This window comes from Scyliorhinus canicula, chromosome 6 (assembly GCF_902713615.1).
Source record: "Scyliorhinus canicula chromosome 6, sScyCan1.1, whole genome shotgun sequence".
NCBI classification, from domain to species: domain Eukaryota; kingdom Metazoa; phylum Chordata; class Chondrichthyes; order Carcharhiniformes; family Scyliorhinidae; genus Scyliorhinus; species Scyliorhinus canicula.
Genome location: NC_052151.1, coordinates 9868815 through 9893770, shown reverse-complemented (window position 1 = coordinate 9893770; position 24956 = coordinate 9868815). Strand labels below are relative to the sequence as shown.

The following is a 24956-nucleotide window of genomic DNA, read 5'->3' as shown; positions in this document are numbered from 1 at the left end:
GTAATTTTCCAAAATTCGCTGAATACTGGGGCAGTCCCAGAGGATTGGAAAACAGCAAATGTGACGCCACTGTTTAATAAGGGAAGTAGACAAAAGATGGGGAATTATAGACCGGTTAGCTTAACCTCTGTCGTGGGGAAGATGCTTGAGTCTATTATCAAGAAAAAGATAGGAGAGCACCTCGATAGAAATTGTCCCATTGAACGGACGCAGCATGGATTCATGAAGGGCAGGTCATGCTTGACGAATCTCTTGGAATTCTATGAAGACATTTCGAGCAAGGTAGACAAAGGGGACTCAGTGGATGTGGTGTACCTAGATTTCCAAAAGGGCTTTGACAAGGTACCGCACAAGAGGCTGCTGCATAAGATAAGGATGCATGGTGTTAAGGGTAGAGTACTAGCATGGATAGAGGATTGGTTGTTTAACAGGAAACAAAGAGTGGGAATAAATGAGTGCTATTCTGGCTGGAAATCAGTGACGAGTGGTGTGCCTCAGGGATCGGTGTTGGACCACAATTATTTACAATTTATATAGACGATTTGGAGTTGGGAACTACGTGTAAGGTATCCAAGTTTGCAGATGACACGAAGGTGTGTGGCAGAGCAAAGTGTACTGAGGACTGTAAAACCTTACAGAGGAACATTGACACATTGAGTGAGTGGGAAAAGGTCTGGCAGATGGAGTATAATGTCAATAAGTGTGAAGTCGTGCATTTTGGTAGGAGTAACAATAGAACGGATTATTACTTAAATGGTAAAAAGCTGCAGCATGCTGCTATGCAGAGGGACCTGGGTGTACTTGTGCATGAGTCACAGAAGGTTGGTGCGCAGGTGCAACAAGTAATTAGGAAGGCAAATGGAATTTTGTTCTTCGTTGCGAAGGGAATTGAGTTTAAAAGCAGAGAGGTAATGTTGCAGTTGTACAAGGTGCTGGTGAGGCCACACCTGGAGTACTGTGTGCAGTTTTGGTCTCCACACTTGAGAAAGGATGTGCTAGCACTAGAGGGGGTCCAGAGGAGGTTCACTAGGCTGATTCCGAAGTTGAGGGGGTTATCGTATGAGGAGAGGCTGAGTAGATTGGGATTATATTCACTGGAATTTAGAAGGTTGAGGGGGGATCTAATAGAAACATATAAAATTTTGAAGGGAATGGATAAGATAGAAGTAGAAAGGATGTTTCCACTGGTAGGTGAAAGTAGGACAAGCGGGCATAGCCTCAAGATTAGGGGGACAGATTTAGGACTGAATCAAGGAGGAACTTCTTCACTCAGAGGGTGGTTAAAGTATGGTATTCCCTACCGAAAGGAGTAGTAGACGCTACTTCATTGAATATATTTAAAGATAGGGGTTTTTTTGAAAAAGAAAGGAATTAAGGGATATGGCGAGAATGCGGGTAAGTGGTTCTGAGACCACAAATAGATCAGCCATGATCTTATAGAATGGCGGAGCAGGCTCGGAGGGCTGGACGATCTACTTCTGCTCCTAGTTCTTATCTTCTTATGTTCTTATAAGGAGAAACGGGGAAAAGAACAAAGGTCAATCTCGGGAAGGAACCGTGGTCCTCCATCCAAAACCGCTTTCAGACTCAAGAGTTACTTACACTACTTAATTGAATTTGACACTTACTCCTATATAACAAACAGTTGATAATAAACATGCAATCTACACTCATCTACTACTAACCTCTGCACTAATATAATAATGATGCCCTGTTCTCACTCACACTATCGTTCCTACAGTCTATCCTCTAGCTTTCTCCTCAACCTCTCACCCACAAGGCTTAGTGTCAATGCCTTATATACTTCTACATCTAGCTCCCTCTAGTGGTTGATTTGGACATAACAATAACCCTTACAGTATTTTACATTATGATAATGTCACATCCCCCTTTCTTTGGAAAGAAAAGTATAAACTCTGTAACATTTTTTCTTTGAACATTACGTTAATGTAGAAGCTAGGTATTTCTAATACACCAAATATAGGTAAAAGATAGCTGTTTAAGCATAAATTTAATTCCCAGTTTTAAAATTAAGAAAAACAATATTTTGCAAACTCATTGCCATAGTTTTAAAGTAACACAGAAGTCTGGTAAGACAAACACTTTTCATTACATTTCTCCAAGGACAAGGGCTGAATCTATGACAACGAGGTGGCAGGAGTAAAGATTCTACTGTTCTCACGCCGTTCGAGATTAGGGTGAAACACATCACATAACTTATAGAAGCGGAAACATTTAGACTATGTTGCCTTGTTTTTAATAAATGGACAGTTAGAACATCGAATCAAATATATATTTGATTCCAACATTCTCAAAACAACAATTTTATAAAAGTAGCATAATTACTTTACTAGATTGAAATAGACAGTTTGAATTATATTTTCGGAGTCATGTCCAGCATGACATGATGGGATAGCATAAGGTCTCCATTGTTGCAGTAGTCAGGTCAACATAAAACCAGTTTTTGCTGGCTTTGATAAAGCACAATATTGCATTCTTTAACATGCACAAGTAGGCAGACAGGCAACAATTAGAAGTAATGTTACATATTAACATAAGAACATAAGAACATAAGAACTAGGAGCAGGAGTAGGCCATCTGGCCCCTTGAGGCTGCTCCGCCATTCAATGAGATCATGGCTGATCTTTTGTGGACTCAGCTCCACTTTCCGGCCCGAACACCATAACCCTTAATCCCTTTATTCTTCAAAAAACTATCTATCTTTACCTTAAAAACATTTAATGAAGGAGACTCACCTGCTTCACTGGGCAAGGAATTCCATAGATTCACAACCATTTGGCTGAAGAAGTTCCCCCTAAACTCAGTCCTAAATCTACTTCCCCTTATTTTGAGGCTATGCCCCCTAGTTCTGCTTTCACCCACCAGTGGAAACAACCTGCCCACATCTATCCTATCTATTCCCTTCATAATTTTAAATGTTTCGATAAGATTCCCCCTCATCCTTCTAAATTCCAACGAGTACAGTCCCAGTCTACTCAACCTCTCCTCGTAATCCAACCCCTTCAGCTCTGGGATTAACCTCGTGAATCTCCTCTGCACACCCTCCAGTGCCAGTAGGTCCTTTCTCAAGTAAGGAGACCAAAACAGAATACAATACTCCAGGTGTGGCCTCACTAACACCTTATACATTTGCAGCATAACCTCCCTAGTCTTAAACTCCATCCCTCTAGCAATGAAGGACAAAATTCCATTCGCTTTCTTAATCACCTGTTGTACCTGTAAACCAACTTCTGTGACTCATGCACTAGCACACCCAGGTCTCTCTGCACAGCAGCATGCTTTAATATTTTGTTTAAATAATAATCCCGTTTGCTGTTATTCCTACCAAAATGGATAATCTCACATTTGTCAACATTGAATTCCATTTGCCAGACCCTAGCCCATTCACTTAACCTATCCAAATCCCTCTGCAGACTTCCAGTATCCTCTGCACTTTTCGCTTTACCACTCATCTTAGTGTCATCTGCAAACTTGGACACATTGCCCTTGGTCCCCAACTCCAAATCATCTATGTAGATTGTGAACAATTGTGGGCCCTACACGGATCCCTGAGGGACACCACTATCTACTGATCGCCAACCAGAGAAGCACCCATTAATCCCCACTCTTTGCTTTCTATTAATTAACCAATCCTCTATCCATGCTACTACTTTACCCTTAATCTTTATCTTCTGCAGCAGCCTTTTGTGTGGCACCTTGTCAAAAGCTTTCTGGAAATCCAGATAGACCACATCCATTGGCTCCCCGTTATCCACTGCACTGGTAATGTCCTCAAAAAATTCCACTAAATTAGTTAGGCACGACCTGCCCCTTATGAACCCATGCTGCGTCTGCCCAATGGGACAATTTCTATCCAGATGCCTTGCTATTTCTTCCTTGATGATAGATTCCAGCATCTTCCCTACTACCGACGTTAAGCTCACTGGCCTATAATTTCCTGCTCTCTGCCTACCTCCTTTTTTAAACAGTGGTGTCATGTTTGCTAATTTCCAATCCACCGGGACCACCCCAGAGTCTAGTGAATTTTGGTAAATCATCACTAGTGCATCTGCAATTTCCCTAGCCATCTCTTTTAGCACTCTGGGATGCATTCCATCAGGGCCAGGAGACATGTCTACCTTTAGCCCCATTAGCTTGCCCATCACTACCTCCTTAGTGATAACAATCCTCTCAAGGTCATCACCTGTCATAACCTCATTTCTATCAGTCACTGGCATGTTATTTGTGTCTTCCACTGTGAAGACCGACCCAAAAAACCTGTTCAGTTCCTCAGCCATTTCCTCATCTCCCATTATTAAAACTCCCTCCTCATCCTCTGAAGGACCAATATTTACCTTAACCACTCTTTTTGCTTTATATATTTGTAAAAACGTTTGCTGTCTGCTTTTATATTCTGAGCAAGTTTACTCTCATACTCTATCTTACTCTTCTTTATAGCTTTTTTAGTAGCTTTCTGCTGCCCCTTAAGTATTTCCCAGTCCTCTAGTCTCCCACCAATCTTGCCACTTTGTATGCTCTTTCCTTCAATTTGATACTCTCCCTTATTTCCTTAGATGGACAGCTTGCCATCAAATCAAATGTGTTTGAGTCTAACCCAAACCAATTAGGATTATATTGGGGTGTGATCAGATCGCTTGATAGATATCCAACAGTATAACAATAGAAGATTTTGCCGCCATTTTAGAGAGTTAGGGCAGAGTTGGGTTAGGTTAGAGAGAGAGGGTTAGAAAGAGAGAGAAAGAGTTTTAGGCATCTATACTTTGATCTGAACTATTCACTGTCTCTCTGTATTCATATTTCATTTTCAGACTTTTATTTCAGACTTTGACTTGTAATAGTTATGTTTCGAGCTGTTTGTCTAAGAAGATAATTCCTGTGTTTCTTTGAAATCTACAAATTGTCTAAAAATTGCCTTTTAAATGACTTTCAAGTTGTAATCAATAGAAGACAAATAAAATAATTCTTATTTGCATCTGACAAGTTTTAACTTGAATTTCTACTGAGTTCCAGTAATCGCAAGTGCAGCTGGTAACCTTGAATTGAGAACTGAGATGGAAGCAGCCCTTGGAGACGATTTGCAAAATTTAGAAGCTGGTTGGCTAGCAGTCCAGAATTGGCTATTAACATTTCGTCCCCCGAGGACCGATTGGTCTAAGATCACATCTTGCATTCTAAAAAATAATGAAGATATTCAGGATTTTGGGGAAAGATTTTTACATACTTGGATGGAATATTCGGGAATGACACTCGCAGAGGAAACTGACACATGGGATGCAAGCACTTTAAGTCCATTAAAAATGGCTTTTGTAGCCGGTATTAAACCTGAAGTTTCTGCTGCCTTGAATTGGTTTTACCAGCTTGGGCCACAACTGGCACATACCGAGACATAGTTGATCGGTGCATTCAGATAGATCGTGGTTTGCACAATCTCACAAGCTTTAACACTGCAGCTACTCAAATTCAGCCTCTGGCACCTGCAGGAATATCAGCAATAACTACAATACCACCACATGCTTCAGGGCTCCATTAAAATCACATAAGGAAATAATACCACAATGTCTTTTCTGTGGTAAAGTAGGACACAGGATGGCAAAATGCTATCTTAAACAACGGATGGATTCGAGAGATGATAATGAAGTAGATAATGTTCACTACAATACATTTCCACCTCGTGGTCAACCATGTAATGTGCACAAACAAGATGCACCTAGGGTTACATTCCAACAAGACAGACCCAGATTTACGTACAAAGATTCTAAACCCTCCCAGCCATTTCTATGTAGGGATGAACCTTACCCACGTAGGGAGGAACCTTACCCACTTAGGGAGGAACCTTACCCATGTAGGGAGGATTCTTACCCACGTAGGGACGAACCGTACCCACCTAGGAATCTACACGATAATAACAATGCTATGAATGAAATGTTAAACAGCTGTCCTCCAGCTCAAAGACGCTCTCCGTATGATAATTCAAAAAACTACTAGACCCACTCTTGATGATTCTCTCCATTTCTCTCTAAATGCACTTTTGGAACAGAAAAATTATGGATTATATATTTCATTAAGAGTGGGAGGTATTCATATCGATTTTTTATTTGATACTGGAGCTGGACTTACCTGTGTTACTGAACAGAATGCTGCTTTCTTTCCCCTAACTTCAGAGAAAATTGAAGCTTTTGCTGCAGGAGGAGACTCTGTCACTCTTCGGAAGACTAAACCATTGCTTTTAGAATTTGGACCACATCAACTGATGGCGTCAATATGGGTAGGTCTGGTAACACAAGCACTTCTAGGTATGGACATCTTATCACAACTAAATTCTTCACTCAATTTCAATAATGGGAAAATCACCTGGTCCATTAGATACATAAAAAAAGATGAAATACAAAATCATCCAATTTGGGCAATTCACAAAAATGATTGTGGTCTTTTGAAAATGGAACCAGTTACTTTCATGGAATCAGCTCCACCTTGTACCAAACAATACCCCATTAACAAAACTTCAATTCAAGGCATTCTACCTATAATAAAACAACTTGAAGAAAGGGGTATTTTAGTGCGCATTCACAGTTCATCAAACAGCCCTGCATGGCCTGTGAAAAAGGCTAATGGCACATGGCACCTTACTACAGAAAGGCAATTCAATTCATTGTCAGAAAAGCTCCTTTAGTGGAAGATCCGTCTACAATTTTTAACTCTTTAACTCCTGACCTTCAATGGTTTTCAGTCATTGATATGGCAAATGGCTTCTGGTCAGTACCACTAGCTGAACAAGTACAACCATGGTTTGCTTTTACAGTCAATCAGCAACAGTTCACATGGACTAGGCTACCGCAAGGTTTTCACAATATCCCAACTGTTTACCACATGGCTCTGCAGAATCACATCAGGCAACTGCCTGATCTGCCTTCCACCATTATCCAGTATGTAGATGATGTTCTGTTAGCCTCCATCAATAAAGATGATCATGAAAAGGACTTAGGGGTGGTCTTGAACCACCTCAGTACTAATGGTCACAAAGCTAGCTTTGCCAAAGCACAAATTACCCAGGAAGAAGTTGTTTACTTGGGACAGAAAATTTCCAAAGGCAAAAGGGAACTTACTCAAAACAGAACTCCTGCCATCAAAGCAGCTAAAGAACCCTCAACTGTACAGGAAGTCAGATCCTTCTTGGGACTCTGTAATTTGAACAGAAATTGGACTGATTCTTATACTCAGTTATGCCAGCCATTGAATGATATTTTAAAAGGAAACAGAAAATCAAGAGATCAAATTAAACTCAATTCTGAACAAAAACAATCATTCCTGAATTTGAAAAGGTCCTATGTTCAGCGCCAGCCTTAGGTATTCCAAACAACGGAAAACCTTTTACCATGTTTGTTCATGAAAGAGATGGTTACATGACTGCAGTACTAGCTCAAGAACATGGTGATCAGTTAATACATGTTGGGTACTATTCCCTTAAACATGACAATGTGGCACTAGCATTTGGCAGTTGTTTACGAGCCATGGAAGCTACATGTCGAGCTGTAATGATTATATCAGGACTTGTTCTAGACCAAAAGTTAATCATTAAATGTCCACATTCAGTCCATTCTCTACTATCTATGAACAGAGTGTCACAAGTTACATCAGCTAGATGGACTAGACAGACAGCAGTTTTGGAAGCTCCCAACCTATATTTTCACAAAGCCAGTCCTGTAAACCCATCATCTTTGCTCCCACTTCCCGTGGAACAAGAGGAGGGGGAGAGAGAAGGGCATGACTGTGTGAAAATAATAGAGGAAATGGAAGAAGTAGGTTTAGTAGAAGAAGAGCCACTACAGAACCCAGATTTAATCTTATTCACTGATGGTTCCTCTTTTATTGACAAAGGTATCAGAAAAGCTGGGTGGGCAATCACAAGCCCATATGAAGTATTAGCTGAAGGAAGTTTGCCCCCAGGTACATCAGCTCAGCAGGCCGAATTAAAGGCACTAACAGAAGCATATCATGTGGCAAGAGATAGAACTGCTAACATCTATACTGACTCCAGATATGGTTTTGGAGTAGCACCTAATTTTGGCCATCTGTGGAAAAAAAGAAGATTTCTCACAACAGCAGGTACACATATCCGAAATGGAAAGGAAGTACGAGATCTTCTAGAAGCTATGACCTTGCCATAAGAAGTATCAGTTCTAAAATGTAAAGCCCATACGCATGGTTACACTATGGAAGCAAGAGGAAATGCTCTTGCGGACCAAGCAGCAAGGGAAGCTGCGTCCCTTAGTGCCTCTCAGTGGCATCAGGAATCCAGTCACATTTACAAATTGGGAGCAACTACCTTCTTACATGATTTACGTGAAATGCAGAACGATTGTACAAAGGAAGAAAAATGGACATGGTTAGAATCAGGTATTCAACCGTATGATGATGACATTGGAGAGAATTCAAACTTGTAAACCAGTCGCACCATAATCACTAATGCCCTTCTTAGCTCAACAAATTCATTTATGGGGACACATATCACCTCAACAAATGATGGATCGATTCCATAGAAGTTGGTGTGGTAAAGGATTCAAGAAACATGCACAATTGGTAGCAAACCGATGTGTAACCTGTCAAAAGAATAACTTGGGTCCTATAACATCAATGCCTCAATTAAGAGCTCCTGCTCCTGCAGGTCCATTCCAGGATATATACAAGTAGATTACATCACTCTTCCTAAATGTCAACAGTACAATGACGTCCTTGTAATAGTGGATAAATTCTCCAGATGGTGGAAGCTGCTCAGCTAGAAGAGGGACAGCTGCCCATACAGCCAAAGTGCTATGCAAAGACTTTATCCCCAGATGGGGAGTACCAGCTAGCATTGATCAGACAATGGAACCCACTTTACAGCAGCTGTTTGTAGGGAAGTCTGTAAACTACTAAACATTAACTGGAATTTATACTGTCCTTATCATCCACAATCATCAGGACAAATGGAACGTATGAATCGAACTTTGAAAGAAAGACTGTCTAAATACAGCCAGGAAGGCATGAATTGGGTCCAAGCTTTGCCAATAGTATTATGCAGTATTAGAGCTACAACAAACAGAACAACAGGCCTGAGTCCTTTTGAAATCATCACAGGCAGACCAATGTCTCTGCCAGGAACTATTGACTTGCAGAAAGCAGACTGTCATTTAATGAGTGATGCTTTGCTGTCTTACTGCCAAATCTAACAAATGCTGTTAGCTCTGCTTCTCAACAGGTGTTAGCTGTGTGGGGCTATCCTGGGGCCCGGTGAAGAAGTGTATGTCAAAAAGCTGCAAAAGGAACCTTTGGGATCCAAGTGGGAAGGTCCTTTCGCAATCCTTCTCACCACCCAATCTGCTGTAAAGTTAAAAGGAAAGAAAAGTTGGATTCACACATCACACGTGAAGCGTGCGTACAAGTAAAATGTTTGCCGCAATTTTAATTTTCAGTTATTTGATTGGCTTTGTGAACGTTGTACCAGAAATGAATAAGAACACATTCCTTTACATATCTAAGATATATGCTGAAACTTTAACATTTCCAATTGTTGGGTATGTATTGCAACCCCTACTAACTCAGGGGAGGGGATTCCCTTTTAACTATTCCCTTTAATGCTTCAGAAACAGCAGAATGGTACATCTATCAAAGTCTCCCTCGCTCTGTGGTGACCCATTCTGGAGCATATACATGTGAAAATGAAAGGTACCAGGTTGACATCCAAAAATCTGTCAACTTATGGAAATCTGCAGGCTATCCACTAAACTCCTTTTCAGGATGGCACCAACTTCAATATAACCCTGAATTAGTGGTTTCAAAATCCCTCAACTGACAGTCAAAATCTTTCAATTGGCGTAGTCGGCAACAGGGGAGGAGTTCTGATACGACCTTCGGAGAGGTTCGGAAAGCTTTGGGAAAAATCAGAGGAGGCCCAGGCGACGACGGAAGCTTCGGGAATAATCGGAGGAGGCCCGGAAGACAGTCGGATCCCACGGCTAGACTGGGGTAAGAAATATCTTTTTCACCCATTAAAAGTCTTAAAGCCGCATCAATCAGTGCTTCGACCCCTGAAAAGGACATTTTTATAGACTGTGTTAAATCAATCAGGTGCCGGTCATTGAGACTAACACAGCCTACACACAAAAAGTTTGGTGAAAGGTTGAATTTATGGCTGATCCAGATGAAAGTACAGATTCAGAGCCTTTAGAAGGCAGAAAATTACTCCCTACGACGATAAAAGGAGGATCTGGGATACCAGATGTTTCTATTAAAGATATTTTGGGGGATTTTGGGTCTTTCTTTTGTAAACAATTTGACCTATGTGAGACCTCAAGAAAAATTGAATCAAAGTATGATATCCCAAGAGGACAGTGGTCCTTTGATAATATCAAGAGAGCATGGGGAAAATGCACACGATTGCACAGTGCAGAACGTGTAAAATGGTCCCTGGTAATTATGGGACAAATACGCAGACAGCAAGAGATAATTACTCAAAATAAAACTGATCATGAGTATAGGTCCACTAAAGACCAACTAATTGCAGTTGTTGAAGAATTGCGAGATGCAAAATCCAAACTTGAATCTGACGATGAAATTAGAACTGATTTGGAAAACAAAATGTCTGAACTCCAGCAGTTACCTGTTCAATTAGCAGAATTCCAAAATCAAATTTCTGAAGTGGAGTTAAAATACCAACAGTTGCAATTAAAAACTGAGTGAACTGAACTGCAAAATTCTAAGTTAATTGACGAAAGATGTGGGGTGCGATTCTCCGCCCCCCACGCCGGGTGGGAGAATAGCGGGAGGGCCTCCCAACATTTTTCACACCCTCCCGCTATTCCCCCCCCCCCACCCCCGCACCCGACCCACGCCACGAATCGCCGCTCTGCATTTTTTACGGCGAGCGCCGATTCTCTGAGGCCGATGGGCCGAGCGGCCGGCCCTTCACGCCCGTTTCAACACGGCAGCAAACACACCTGCTCGCTGCCGTCGTGAAACGGGCGCCAGATGCCCGTTTGGGGCATCTGGGGGCCTGATTGGCACGGCCGTACCACGGCCGTGCCAAGGGGGGCATAGGCCCGCGATCGGTGCCCACCAATCGGTGATGGACGCACTCTTTTCCCTCCGCCGCCCCGCAAGATCAAGCCGCCACGTCTTGCGGGGCGGCTGAGGGAGAAGACGCCAACTGCGCATGCGCGGGTTGGCGTTGTCCAAACTGCGCATGCGCGGCTGATGTCAGCCAGCGTGACGCTTGACGTGCGGCCGTGACGCACGGGGCCGCGCTCCTAGCCCTGTCCGGGGGAGAGAATCGGCCCCGGAGGTGGGCGTGAAGGCTGCCGTGGGTCACGACCTGTCCCACGACAGCCTTTACGATTCTCCGCATTTGCGGAGAATCTCGCCCATGTTTTAGAAAGAGAATTGCGAGATGCAAAATCCAGATTTGAACATGATGATGCTGAACTTCAACAGTTATCTGTTCAAATAGCAGAATTCCAAAATCAAATTTCAGAAGTGGAGTTAAAATACCAACAGTTACAATTACAACAGTTACAACAGAGCGAATTGAAGTTGAAAATTCCAAGTTAATTGACGAAAGATGTGTTTTAGAAAGAGAATTGCGAGATGTAAAATCCAAATTTGAACAGGATGATGAACTTAGAATAGAATTGCAAAACAAAACCTCTAAACTCCAGCAGTTATCTTTTCAAATAGAGTTCCAAAATCAAATTTTTGAAGTGGAGTCAAAATACCAACAGTTGCAATTAAAAACTGAGAAAATTGCAAGTTAATCGAAGAAAAATGTGTTTAAGAAAGAGAATTCTGCAAGATGCAGAATCCAAATTTGAACATTAACCCTAAACATTGAACCCTAATCTCGAACGGCGTGAGAACAGTAGAACCTTTACTCCTGCCACCTCGTTGTCATGATTCAGCCCTGTCCTTGGAGAAATGTAATGAAAAGTGTTTGTCTTATCAGACTTCTGTGTTACTTAAAACTATGACAATGAGTTTGCAAAATATGTGTTTCTTTCATTTTAAAACTGGGAATTAATATTTACGCTTAAACAGCGATCTTTTACCTATATTAGATGTATTAGAACATAAGAACTAGGAGCAGGAGTAGGCCATCTGGCCCCTCGAGCCTGCTCCGCCATTCAATTAGATCATGGCTGATCTTTTGTGGACTCAGCTCCACTTTCCGGCCCGAACACCATAACCCTTAATCCCTTTATTCTTCAAAAAACTATCTATCTTTACCTTAAAAACATGTAATGAAGGAGCCTCAACTGCTTCACTGGGCAAGGAATTCCATAGATTCACAACCCTTTGGCTGAAGAAGTTCCTCCTAAACTCAGTCCTAAATCTACTGCCCCTTATTTTGAGGCTATGTCCCCTAGTTCTGCTGTCACCCGCCACTGGATACAACCTGCCCGCATCTATCCTATCTATTCCCTTCATAATTTTAAATGTTTCGATAAGATCCCCCCTCATCCTTCTAAATTCCAACGAGTACAGTCCCAGTCTACTCAACCTCTCCTCATAATCCAACCCCTTCAGCTCTGGGATTAACCTAGTGAATCTCCTCTGCACACCCTCCAGCGCCAGTACGTCCTTTCTCAAGTAAGGAGACCAAAACTGAACACAATACTCCAGGTGTAGCCGCACTAACACCTTATACAATTGCAACATAACCTCCCTAGTCTTAAACTCCATCCCTCTAGCAATGAAGGACAACATTCCATTTGCCTTCTTAATCACCTGTTGCACTTGTAAACCAACCTTCTGTGACTCATGCACTAGCACACCCAAGTCTCTCTGAACAGCGGCATGCTTTAATATTTTATCGTTTAAATAATGATCCCGTTTGCTGTTATTCCTACCAAAATGGATAACCTCACATTTGTCAACATTGTATTCCATCTGCCAGACCCGAGCCCATTCACTTAACCTATCCAAATCCCTCTGCAGACTTCCAGTATCCTCTGCACTTTTCGCTTTAACCACTCATCTTAGTGTCATCTGCAAACGTGGACACATTGTCCTTGGTCCCCAACGCCAAATCATCTATGTAAATTGTAAACAATTGTGGGCCCAACACGGATCCCTGAGGGACACCACTAGCTACTGATTGCCAACCAGAGAACACCCATTTATCCCAACTCTTTGCTTTCTATTAATTAACCAATCCTCTATCCATGCTACTACTTTACCCTTAATGCCATGCATCTTTATCTTATGCAGCAACCTTTGTATGGCACCTTGTCAAAGACTTTCTGGAAATCCAGATATACCACATCCATCGGCTCCCCGTTATCTACTGCACTGGTAATGTCCTCAAAAAAATTCCACTAAATTAGTTAGGCATGACCTGCCTTTTACGAACCCATGCTGCGTCTGCCCAATGGGACAATTTCTATCCAGATGCCTCGCTATTTCTTCCTTGATGATAGATTCCAGCATCTTCCCTATTACCGAAGTTAAGCTCACTGGCCTATAATTTCCTGCTTTCTGCACCTACCTCCTTTTTTAAACAGTGGCGTCACGTTTGCTAATTTCCAATCCACCGGGACCACCCCAGAGTCTAGTGAATTTCGGTAAATTATCACTAGTGCATCTGCAATTTCCCTAGCCATCTCTTTTAGCACTCTGGGATGCATTCCATCAGGGCCAGGAGACTTGTCTACCTTTAGCCCCATTAGCTTGCCCATCACTCCCTCCTTAGTGATAACAATCCTCTCAAGGTCCTCACCTGTCATAGCCTCATTTCTATCAGTCGCTGGCATGTTATTTGTGTCTTCCACTGTGAAGACCGACCCCAAAAAACCTGTTCAATTCCTCAGCCATTTCCTCATTTCCCATTATTAAAACTCCCTTCTCATCCTCTAAAGGACCAATATTTACCTAGCCACTCTTTTTTGTCTTATATATTTGTAAAAACTTTTACTGTCTGTTTTTATATTCTGAGCAAGTTTACTCTCATACTCTATCTTACTCTTCTTTATAGCTTTTTCAGTAGCTTTCTGTTGCACCCTAAAGATTTCCCAGTCCTCTAATCTCCCAGCAATCTTTGCCACTTTATATGCTTTTTCCTTCAATTTGATACTCTCCCTTATTTCCTTAGATATCCACGGTCGATTTTCCCTCTTTCTTCCGTCCTTCCTTTTTGTTGGTATAAACCTTTGCTGAGCACTGTGAAAAATCGCTTGGAAGGTTCTCCACTGTTCCTCAACTGTTCCACCATAAATCTTAGCTCCCAGTCTACCTTAGCTAGTTCTTCTCTCATCCCCTTGTAATCTCCTTTGTTTAAACACAAAACACTAGTATTTGATTTTACTTTCTCACCCTCCATCTGTATTTTAAATTCCACCATATTGTGATCGCTCCTTCCGAGAGGATCCCTAACTATGAGATCATGTTAGATCATGCTAGAAATACCTGGCTTCTACAATTCGGCCCTTTGCTAAATCGAAAGATCAAGTGAGATATATCAGAATAAGATAAAAGACATCATTAATGCGATAGGATAGGTAAAAACGCAAAGAATAACTCATTCATATTGTCATTGCAGTTTTAAACAATAGAATGGACACTTAGCATTGCAACAAGCATTTCAACAATAATCATTAAAAATTCTTAAAGATCATTATTACAAAATAACAATTAATAAATTAGTCAAATTTGATACTACTGATTACTCAATATGTGAATATACAGTCAAATTATTGATTGATAAGTATTACGGTTAACATTTCAATAATAGTATTTCATCTCAAATTCATCAATTGGGGGTGCAGTAGGGTTAGTGTGAACAGTGGCGGACTGGGTCTAAAAATATTGGTTGCCAGGAGACAAAGGGGGCCCACCCACAACTACAACGCTATCATTTAATTTTCATAACGAATAAATAAAATTTTCAAACATACATATGAAAAAAGGGTACAATTAAAATTTTTGTGGAAAAAATGTGTATTTCTTAGTAATTACAGTGTACATGTACTGTACATATTACTGGCAGTAGATACCAAATGTAAATACAGAATGTTATAATTGAATTTTTTTTTAAATTTTAGTAATTGGTTGATATTTTTAAATAGTTTACTGCACAATTTACACATTAACAGATAGTTCAAAAGCACAATAGAGCATTGCATGCAGTCCACTATATTAAGAGCAATCGTTTGTGTTCTCTAGATGATTGTGCGAATCTGCCAATAATTGCTTCTGCATCCAATTCATCTATAATTCCTTTTCAATGGAAAGCAACATTTATGATTCCAAATTCTCCTCAGACAGCGAATTTCTTAACCTTGTCTTTCTGATCTTTAGCTTTGAAAATGTTCTCTCACATTGGACTTGAGTAACACTTGGATAGTGTGCAGATGACTTTATAAAGTTCATAAAGGTTATCATATGCCTTGTCATGAAGTCTGTTGGATGCCAGAATTTTTAGTACACACGATGGGCAAGTGCTGCAAATTTTACAATTGTTGCAACTGGAATCCATATTCTCACCATCATTAAGCAATAGCTTTCATACATCAAAGTTTGAAGCAAAAGAAAACAATTCCAATATTACTTGATCTTTGCTGATTTGTGGAAACAGCTTAATAATACCTTCCAATGCTTCATCTTCAAGGCCCTTCTCTGCAATAGTTTTAAACTTTGCTGGTCCAAGCAGGACAAATCTTTATACAACTGTTTGTGTTGTAAAAAAGCGTGATTCTAGTGACTGGACAATGCGATCCATTATTAGGTTAAACACATTTACTCGAAAATCAGCTAGAGAATCTGAGGAATTTATTTCATCATCAATAAGCTCATCTGCCATTCTTTTCTTCTTCCTCTGCCTCTTAACTGGCAATGCTGTTTCCAACGCATCAATTTCCAATGTTTGATTTTCATCCATATTCATCTGTGAAATCCTGTCATTACATTTATTTACAAATTCCAAAGCCTTGCTGTGAACGTTATCAAATGTTCTTGTCTGTTCCTTCAACTTTGTTGTAGCTGAATCTACCAAACTCCATGCAGTAAACATATCTAAACCACTTGTCTGTAGATAACTTGATAACGGGGTTGTAGTTTCAATATATACAAGTAAGTAAATGCTGTCAATATGGTTTCAAACTTTAGAAGACTTTGAAGTAAAACATTTGCTTCATGTTTTGTTTTGCATCAAACTTTTCTGAATCTTATATCATTGATAAGCATGTCAATAGATTTACGAAAGTACTGGCAGCGGCATCATCAAAACGTCCAAATATAGTTGTTGCTGCATTAGATTTTCCTGACCATCTGGTCTCACCAATTAGCTTTAAATCGTTTCATTTTTTCTTGTCCTAGATGTTTTCCAACAACTTCTATCCATACAGCCATTCTCTTGTATGATGCTTTCACAAAAGTTGCTATATTCTGGAGCAAATTGAAAAAAGAAACTGCATGCACACAACATTTTGTTGTTTCAGTTATCACCAAATTCAAGACATGGGCAAAGCACCATATATGAACATGTTGATTAGCCACATCAGCAATTTTACTTTGTAAACCATTATACTGGCCATGGTAGCTTGCAGCGCCATCTGTGCTATCAGATAACATTTTTGGGGGTCAATTTAAGATGCTGTAAGTTTTCAATCAATAGATCAAAAAGTCCCTGTCCTGTAACATCATTACTTGGCACAACTGCAAGTAGTCGCTCACAGATAATACCTTTAAGCACATACCGAATAATAATGCAAAACTGATCGATGGATGAATTATCTTGTGTTGAATCAACCTGAATAGAATAATATTTTGCTTGAGAAATTTCATGACTAATTCTTTCTTGTATCATATTCTTCATAATTTTGATTAACATGTTTATAGTTGTTTTACTACTCAGGTATGTAACAAGTCCACCACGGCCTTTACTTTGAGCCTTTCCTTGTTGCTCTAGATCATAGAATTTACAGTGCAGAAGGAGGCATTCGGCCCATCGAGCCAGCTCCTGGAAAGAGCACCCTACCCAAGGTTAACACCTCCACCCTATACCCATAACCCAGTAACCCCACCCAACACTAAGGGCAATTTTGGACACTAAGGGCAATTTATCACGTCCAATCCACCTAACCTGCACATCTTTGGACTGTGGGAGGAAACCGGAGCACCCGGAGAAACCCACGCACACACGGGGAGGATGTGCAGACTCCGCACAGACAGTGACCCAAGCCGGGAATCGAACCTGGGACCCTGGAGCTGTGAAGCAATTGTGCTATCCACAATGCTACCGTGCTGCCCATTAATCGTTTGATTCTTTGTTTAGACTTGTTTTGCACTGCAGAAACGTGAGCTGCCATAATGGGGGTCATATTTTGCCATCAACTGCACTGTAGCTAAAAAATTGCCATGATTCAGAACCTCATTATCTAGTGTAGGCCGATTCATTTCTGTGACCTCGAAAAGGAAGTGCTTGCTTGCCTAACATCTTTATGATGTCTATAATCCTCATGACAATACTCTCTGCTTCAATACTTCTTCTTTCCTTTTAATTAGTGATGCTGCAAAAATTTTTTATCTAAGGTGCCATCATTAACCACACTGATATATTGCTGAGCATTTCTGACATGTGTTGTTGTTGATTCATGTAAAGTCAAGCTCTGGCTAATAACGCCTGTAGTCACTAAAGTCACGTACAAAGGGTTGATGGTTACAAGTGTTGGGAAACTCAAAGGCTAAGCAGTATGAACAATATAAGCATCTATTTTCTTTGTTATATGTTAGCCATTTTCTTGGGACTGAGTCATTCATAATTTCCTCTCATACAAACGAGCATCAATGGCAGATCATCAAGTGGCTGAAGTGGATGTTCAGCAAAAACTGTTTTAGCTTTGCTCGTGATGGATATTGGAAGATTCCAGTAATTGATCTTTCATTTTCTTGCGTAGGTTCATTTACAGGATGTGCTTCAGAAACCAAGTCATTTATGCTTGAAGGAATATCTGATTCCCTGTCACTAGTTGAAGCTATGTGTTCAGATGTTTCAACTACAGGCAGTACAGATACCGGAACAAGGAAACCAGAAGAAATATTGGGCCTGGGGTTGATTAGTAATGGATGCACTTGTATTTGTCTCTACATTCAAAGTAGCTCTTCTCTGTTCTTGTAACTCGCATGTCATTGCATCATCACCATGAGCATTGTTTCTTGCTTCTTGATTATTTGTTGCGAACTGGATATTGATGTGAATTGTGCTTGTGGTATTATAAACTCTGTAATAGGCCTGCATCGCTTGGCTGATTCCTTCCTTTCTGATTCTTTTTGTTCTTTGCGTTTAGTGAACCAGATTTATGCTTTTTCTTTTCCATGCTGGTTGGGGTAATATTCCTGAAATAAAAACTTAATTAAAAATAGCCCACATTGGGAAAAATGAATATTGATGATTGCAAGAATAACTTGAAGGAACGCCAGATAAACCCCTACTTGATAAAAAATATAAAATAACTTACTTACACTTCAATAGGCTATGTTCATTAGTTAATACTACTGTGGCCTATGCAGCTTCAGAAGAGGAGACAATCCACTGTCCAGTGTTCACACCAGCAAGCAACTGAGACAACTGTTGAAACTTAGAAGTTTGGTCCGACTACAGTAAGACATTAAGAATGGTCCCACGACCAAAGTTAACATGTCCAGTTTGATACCAGTGTAGTGTTACAAGTCGCAACCCTTTGAGTTTACCGATCATGGCTTATCACTTCAATATCTTTGACCTCATGATTCACGGTCAAAGGTACCGCTTCTCCCTTTCGGTGACCTCACGACCCTATGTACTGCTTGATATCCTTTCAAGTTGCCGACCATCTCAAGTCACGAACTGTAACTTTATCTTTAAATTCACACACTTGCTGAAAACGTGGATTTCCAACTATGTCCGACTCGGGTGAACCAGCCCCCCCCCCCCCCCCCCCCTCCACTCCTTTTCACATCCGTTTAACACTGCTTCGTTCCTTCATACACTGAGTGATTATTTGTTTGTTTCTTTATTGCACTTTTATTTGGTATTGCTCTTTTTAAAAACAATCATATTTCATTAAGTTAGCATACAAATCTCAGGAAAGAAGTTGGAGATTTATTTATCTAATTAATTATAATTTTTAAGGGCCCTTCAGAGATTCACGGGACCCTTCTTGGCTCTCCGGGCCCCAGACCGATGTACCGGCTGAACCAAGACTACTGCTTAATATCCTTTGAAGTTGCCGACCATCTCAAATCACGAATTGTAACTTTATCTTTAAATTCACACACTCTTGCTGAAAACATGGAATTTCCTTAATTACGCCCGACCCAGGCCCCCCTATTCCACATCCTTCCACTACCTCCCCTGCTTCGTTCCTTTTCATGCACTGCTTATTTGTGTCCTGTTCTCTTTTTTTTCTTATTCCTTTTTTATACTAAAACAGTTGTCTGTGTTTGTTTCTTTATTGCATTTTTATTTGATATAGGGGGCCCACTTCATCAGGGGCCCACTTGCCATCGGGCAAGGCTGACACCCTGGCCAGTCCGCCACTGCTCGCGACCATTTTCTAAAGCTTAAGATGGGGGTTGAATAAGGTAGACAAAGAAAAGTTGTTCCTGTCAACTGATTAGTCAGGATTGGGAGAAACAGATTCAAAGTTTTGTGCAAGAGGTAGAGGGGAAGACCTTTTATCTTGAAATGATAATAACCTAGAACTGTCTATTGACAATGACAGTAGAAGTGTAAACAATTAATGATTTCAAGGGGAAATTGCATTGGTACTTGAGGGAAGTAACTTGCAGGGCTATGGGAATATAGTGAGGGAATACAACTGACTTCACTGTTCTACAGAGCGCTGATATGGACTCAATCGGCTGAATGGTGTCTTTCTATGCTCTAATGACTGCATAATTCAATGCATATTTCAATTTTTATTTGACCAAGCCAAGTTCTACTGAAGCATAAGCATAACATTTTTAACTTGTTAGTATGTGAGTTCATAATACAGAAAAACAAATGTAATAATGTGCATCTGGAAGTCATTTTAATGCAAATATTCTTACCTTTTGTATGGTCATTAACTCCACTGAATAGTGTTGAAGAATACGTTCAATTGTAATTTCAATTTCTGACTCCAGGGATGGTATACCCAACTTTTGAAATCTGAGGGAACAAGTTTTGCACATACCAACTACCATTTAATTAAAGTCATGAAACTCAAGCACAGTCATTGTACAACTTATTTTGAAAGAATCATTTTTAATTGAGATAACAGCCAAAATTAAAAATGTATTTTAAATGAGGATGATATATGAGCATACAGAACAATGATCTGCATTACAATCTAGAATAACATTATTATGTTCAGGACCGTTGTCCACATTGATCATATCCAATTACCAATACATAGGCAGCATTCTCCAGTTCCCCAGTCGCATGTTTCTTGGCGGTGTTGCATGTTTCTCGGCAGTGCGCCATTCACTGGTGGCGGGATTCTATACTACCACAGTCTGTCATTGGGATTTACCATTGAAGCCACTTCATGCCGCCGGGAAAAGTGAATTGCAATGGCTGGAAAATTTCTTCACTCATCCAATAATTGGCTGGTAAATTCTCTGATTTTGTTTCTTTTAAAGGGAGGTACATAATTAGAAATTCAATGTTACGGCTGCTGTGGTAACTCACAGTCATAGATATAAATAGAGAAATTATGTTAAATTGCTCCAAAGTGTTTCATTCCTGCCAATCTGTTTTGTCGCTACACATACGTTTTAGTCAGGTGAGCCACCTGTCAGACAGGCAGGGGCTTCATAGAAATTGTAGTTCGATGATATCATTAAGATCTCAACATGGCTTTAAAGTAAAATTGCAGAGGACAAACACAATGTTCAAAGTCACTTGTAAAGCTAATCATTTTAGATGTCCTGCAGCCATTGGAAGCATTTTACAGAAAGATACTCACCCTCCAGGCAATTGGATCAGAATCCCTGGTGGGATTTGAACACATATCCCCAGAGCATTACCCTAGGTCTCTGTATTACTAGTCCAGTGACAACACCACTACGCCACTGCCTCGCCATGATACGTACGGCAGTATATATTTCAATTCCGAAGAGAGTTTCTAGGCTTCTGACTGCTTCTTTCTGAGATTACCTTGCCTTAATTTTCAGCAAACCTCAATTTTTTGTTTTCATTCATGTGATGGAAAAGTCGCTCAGTGGGCCAGCATTAATTGCCCATCCCCCAATTACCCTTTGAATTGAGTGACTGCTTATAATATGTGCCATAATAATAATAATAATCTTTATAGGTGTCCACAAGTAGGCTTATATTAACACTTCAATGAAAAGCCCCTAGTCGCCACCATTCCGGCACCTGTTCGGGTACACAGAGGGAGAATTTAGAATGTCCAAATTGCCTAACAGAACGTCTTTCGGGATTTGTGGGAGGAAAGCGGAGGAAACCCATGCAGACACAGGGCGAACGCATGGACTCTGCACAGAGAGTGACCCAAGCTGGGAATCGAACGTGGAACCCTGATCCCGTGTCAGCGTGGGTTTCCCTCCGATGTGCTCCGGTTTCTTCCACAGTCCCAGAAAGACATGCTTGGTAGGCGAATTTGACATTCTGAATTCCTCCCTCACAATACTCGAACAGGCACCAGAGTATGGTCACAAGAGTGTTAATGTGACACCAAGGTTTTGTTTTAAATTTAGAGCACCCAATTTCATTTTTTCCAATTAAGGGCAATTTAGCGTCGCCAATCCGGCTACCCTGCATATCTTTGGGTTTTGGGGGTGAACCCATGCAAAACCAGGAAAAATGTGCAAACTCCATACAGACAGTGACCAGAGCCTGGATCAAACACTGGGATTCGGCGCCGTGAGGCAGCAGTGCTAATCACTGCACCAGTGTACTCGGGTGATGTGACACCAAGGTTGGTGGAGTAACAGGTAGTGTTGAGGATTGTCAGAGGATACAGCAGGACATAGATAGGTTGGAGACTTGGGCAGAGAAATGGTAATGGAGTTTAATCCAGACAATGTGAGGTAATGTATTTTGGTAGGTCTAACATAGAGGGGAAATATATCGTAAATGGCAACACTCTAGGAATATAGAAAGTCAGAGAAATCTGGGCATGCAGGTCCACAGATCTCTTGAAAGTAGCAGCGCAAGTGGACAAGGTAATCAAGAAAGCATACGGAATGCTTGGCTTCATTGGACGGTGCATCGAGTAGAAAAACTGGCAAGTCATGCTACAGTTGTATAGAACCTTGGGAAGGCCACAGGGAATATTGCGCACAATTCCAGTCGCCACACTACCAGAAGGATGTGGAGGCTTTGGAAAGGGTGAAGAGGAGGTTTACCAAGATGTTGCCTGGTCTGGAGGGTGTTAACTATGCGGAGAGGCTGAATAGACTCGGGCATGTTTTAATTAGAATGACGAAGGCTGAGGGGTAAAGGTCTACAGATTATGAGGGCATGGATAGAGTGGATGGGCAGACACTCTTCCTAAGGTGGAGGGGTCAGTCACCAGGGAGCATAGTTTTTAAAAAATAATTTTATTGAAAAATTTTGAATTCATACGACAACATCAAACCATACTAAAATACCAACTATAACAGTAATGACAACAATCATGAACCTTCGCCCCTCCTCAATGAACAACCCAACATATTAACAAAAGCTTAAATTAACACAATGTTAAGTTACATAACCGTAGCGAAAAAATATAGAAACATAATAAGGAACACCACCCCTTGCCCCCCTCCCCACCCCCCCACCCCCCCCCCCCCCCCCCCCCCCCCCCCGGGTTGCTGCTTCTATTGATCAAGATACCTATCTTGAGCCAGGAAGTCCAGAAAAAGCTGCCACCGTTTATAGAACCCTTGTACTGATCTTCTCAGGGCAAATTTGACCCTTTCCAACTTTATAATCCCGCCATGTCATGACCCAGGTCTCCACACTTGGGGGCCTCGCATCCTTCCACTGCAGCAAGATCCTCCGCCGGACTACTAGGGACGCAAAGGCCAGGACACGGGCCTCTTTCGCCTCCTGCACTCCCGGCTCCACTGCAACTCCAAAAAATCGCGATTCCCTACCCTGGTTTGACCCTGGATCCAACCACCCTCGAAACCGTCCCCGCCACCCCCTTCCAGAATTCTTCCAGTGCTGGGCATGCCCAGAACATATGGGCATGGTTCGCTGTGCTCCCCGAACATCTGGTGCACCTGTCCTCACCCCCAAAGAACCTACTCATCCTAGTCCCGGACATGTGGGCCCGGTGCAGCACCTTGAATTGGATGAGACTAAGCCTTGCACATGAAGAGGAAGAGTTGACTCTCTCCAAGGCATCCGCCCAAGTCCCGTCCTCTATCTGCTCCCCAAGTTCCCCCTCCCATTTAGCCTTCAGCTCCTCCACTGACGACTCCTCCAACTCCTGCATTACCTTATAGATGTCCGACACCTTCCCCTCTCCGACCCACACCCCCGAAAGCACTCTGTCCATCGTCCCCCGCGAGGGCAGCAAAGGGAATCCCTCTACCTGTCCCCTAGCAAACGCCTTTACCTGCAAGTATCTGAACATGTTCCCTTGGGGAAGCCCAAATTTATCTTCCAGTTCCCCCAGGCCCGCAAACCTCCCGCCAATAAACAGGTCCCACAATTTACTGATGCCGCCCTTTGCCACCCCCTAAATCCCCCATCCTTGTTCCCCGGGATGAACCGATGATTGCCACCCAATGGAGCCTCCATCGAGCGCCCTGTTTCCCCCCTATGCCGTCTACACTGTCCCCAGATTCTAAGGGTCGCCGCCACCACCGGGCTCATGGTAAACCTCTTAGGGGAGAGCGGCAACGGCGCCGTTACCATGGCACCCAGGCTCGTACCTCTACATGACGCCATCTCCATTCTTTTCCACGCCGCCCCTCCCCCCTCCATCACCCATTTACGCACCATTGACACATTGGCCGCCCAATAGTACCGCAAACGGTTGGGCAGCGCCAGCCCGCCTCTATCCCTCCCTCGCTCCAGGGAAACCCTCTTCACTCTCGGAGTCCCATGTGCCCACACAAAGCTCAAAATATTGCTAGTAACTCTCCTAAAGAAGGCCCTGGCGATGAAGATGGGTAGGCACTGAAAGAGGAACAAGAACCTCGGAAGCACCGTCATTTTGACGGATTGCACCCTCCCCGCCAACGGACAATGGCAGCATGTCCCACCTCTTGAACTCCTCCTCCATCTGATCTACAAGTCTGGTGAAATTATGTTTGTGAAGAGTCCCCCAGTCCCTGGTCACTGCACCCCCAGGTACCTAAAACTCTCCCCTGCCCGCCTAAGCGGGAGCCTACCAATTCCTTCCTCCTGGTCTCCAGGGTGCACCACAAACACCTCACTCTTGCCTAAATTTAGTTTATAACCTGAAAAGGTCCCAAACTCAGCTAGCAGCTCCATCACCCCCGGCATCCCTCCCACCGGGTCCGCCACATACAGTAACAGGTCATCGGCATACAACGACACCCTATGTTCCTCCCCACCTCGCACCAAACCTCTCCATCTCTCTGAATCCCTCAACGCCATCGCCAGCGGCTCGATTGCCAATGCAAACAACAAGGGGGACAGGGGGCAAACCTGCCTGGTCCCTCGGTAAAGCCGGAAGTACTCCGACCTCTTCCCATTCGTGGCCACGCACGCCATCGGGGCCTCATATAGCAGCCTCACCCATCTAATAAACCCTTCACCAAATCCAAACCTCCCCAACACCTCCCATAAGTACCCCCACTCCACTCTATCGAAGGCCTTCTCCGCATCCAGCGCCACCACTATCTCTGCCTCCCCCCTCAATCGCCGGCATCATGATGACATTCAACAATCTCCGCACATTCGTGTTCAGCTGCCTTCCCTTCACAAACCCTGTCTGGTCCTCATGTACAACCCTTGGCTC

General features: G+C 42.2%; 1 protein-coding gene across 5 annotated transcripts in view; it reads right to left on the bottom strand.

Annotated features, from left to right (window-relative positions):
* Positions 1–24956, bottom strand: part of LOC119966976 (dynein heavy chain 8, axonemal-like) — a 1648910-nt gene that overhangs the window by 1210739 nt on the left and 413215 nt on the right. For all 5 annotated transcript variants that reach the window (XM_038798944.1, XM_038798946.1, XM_038798947.1 and 2 more), the window contains one exon: positions 20077–20176. In XM_038798944.1, coding sequence (XP_038654872.1) covers positions 20077–20176 — 100 coding nt within the window. The remainder of the gene's footprint in view (positions 1–20076; positions 20177–24956) is intronic.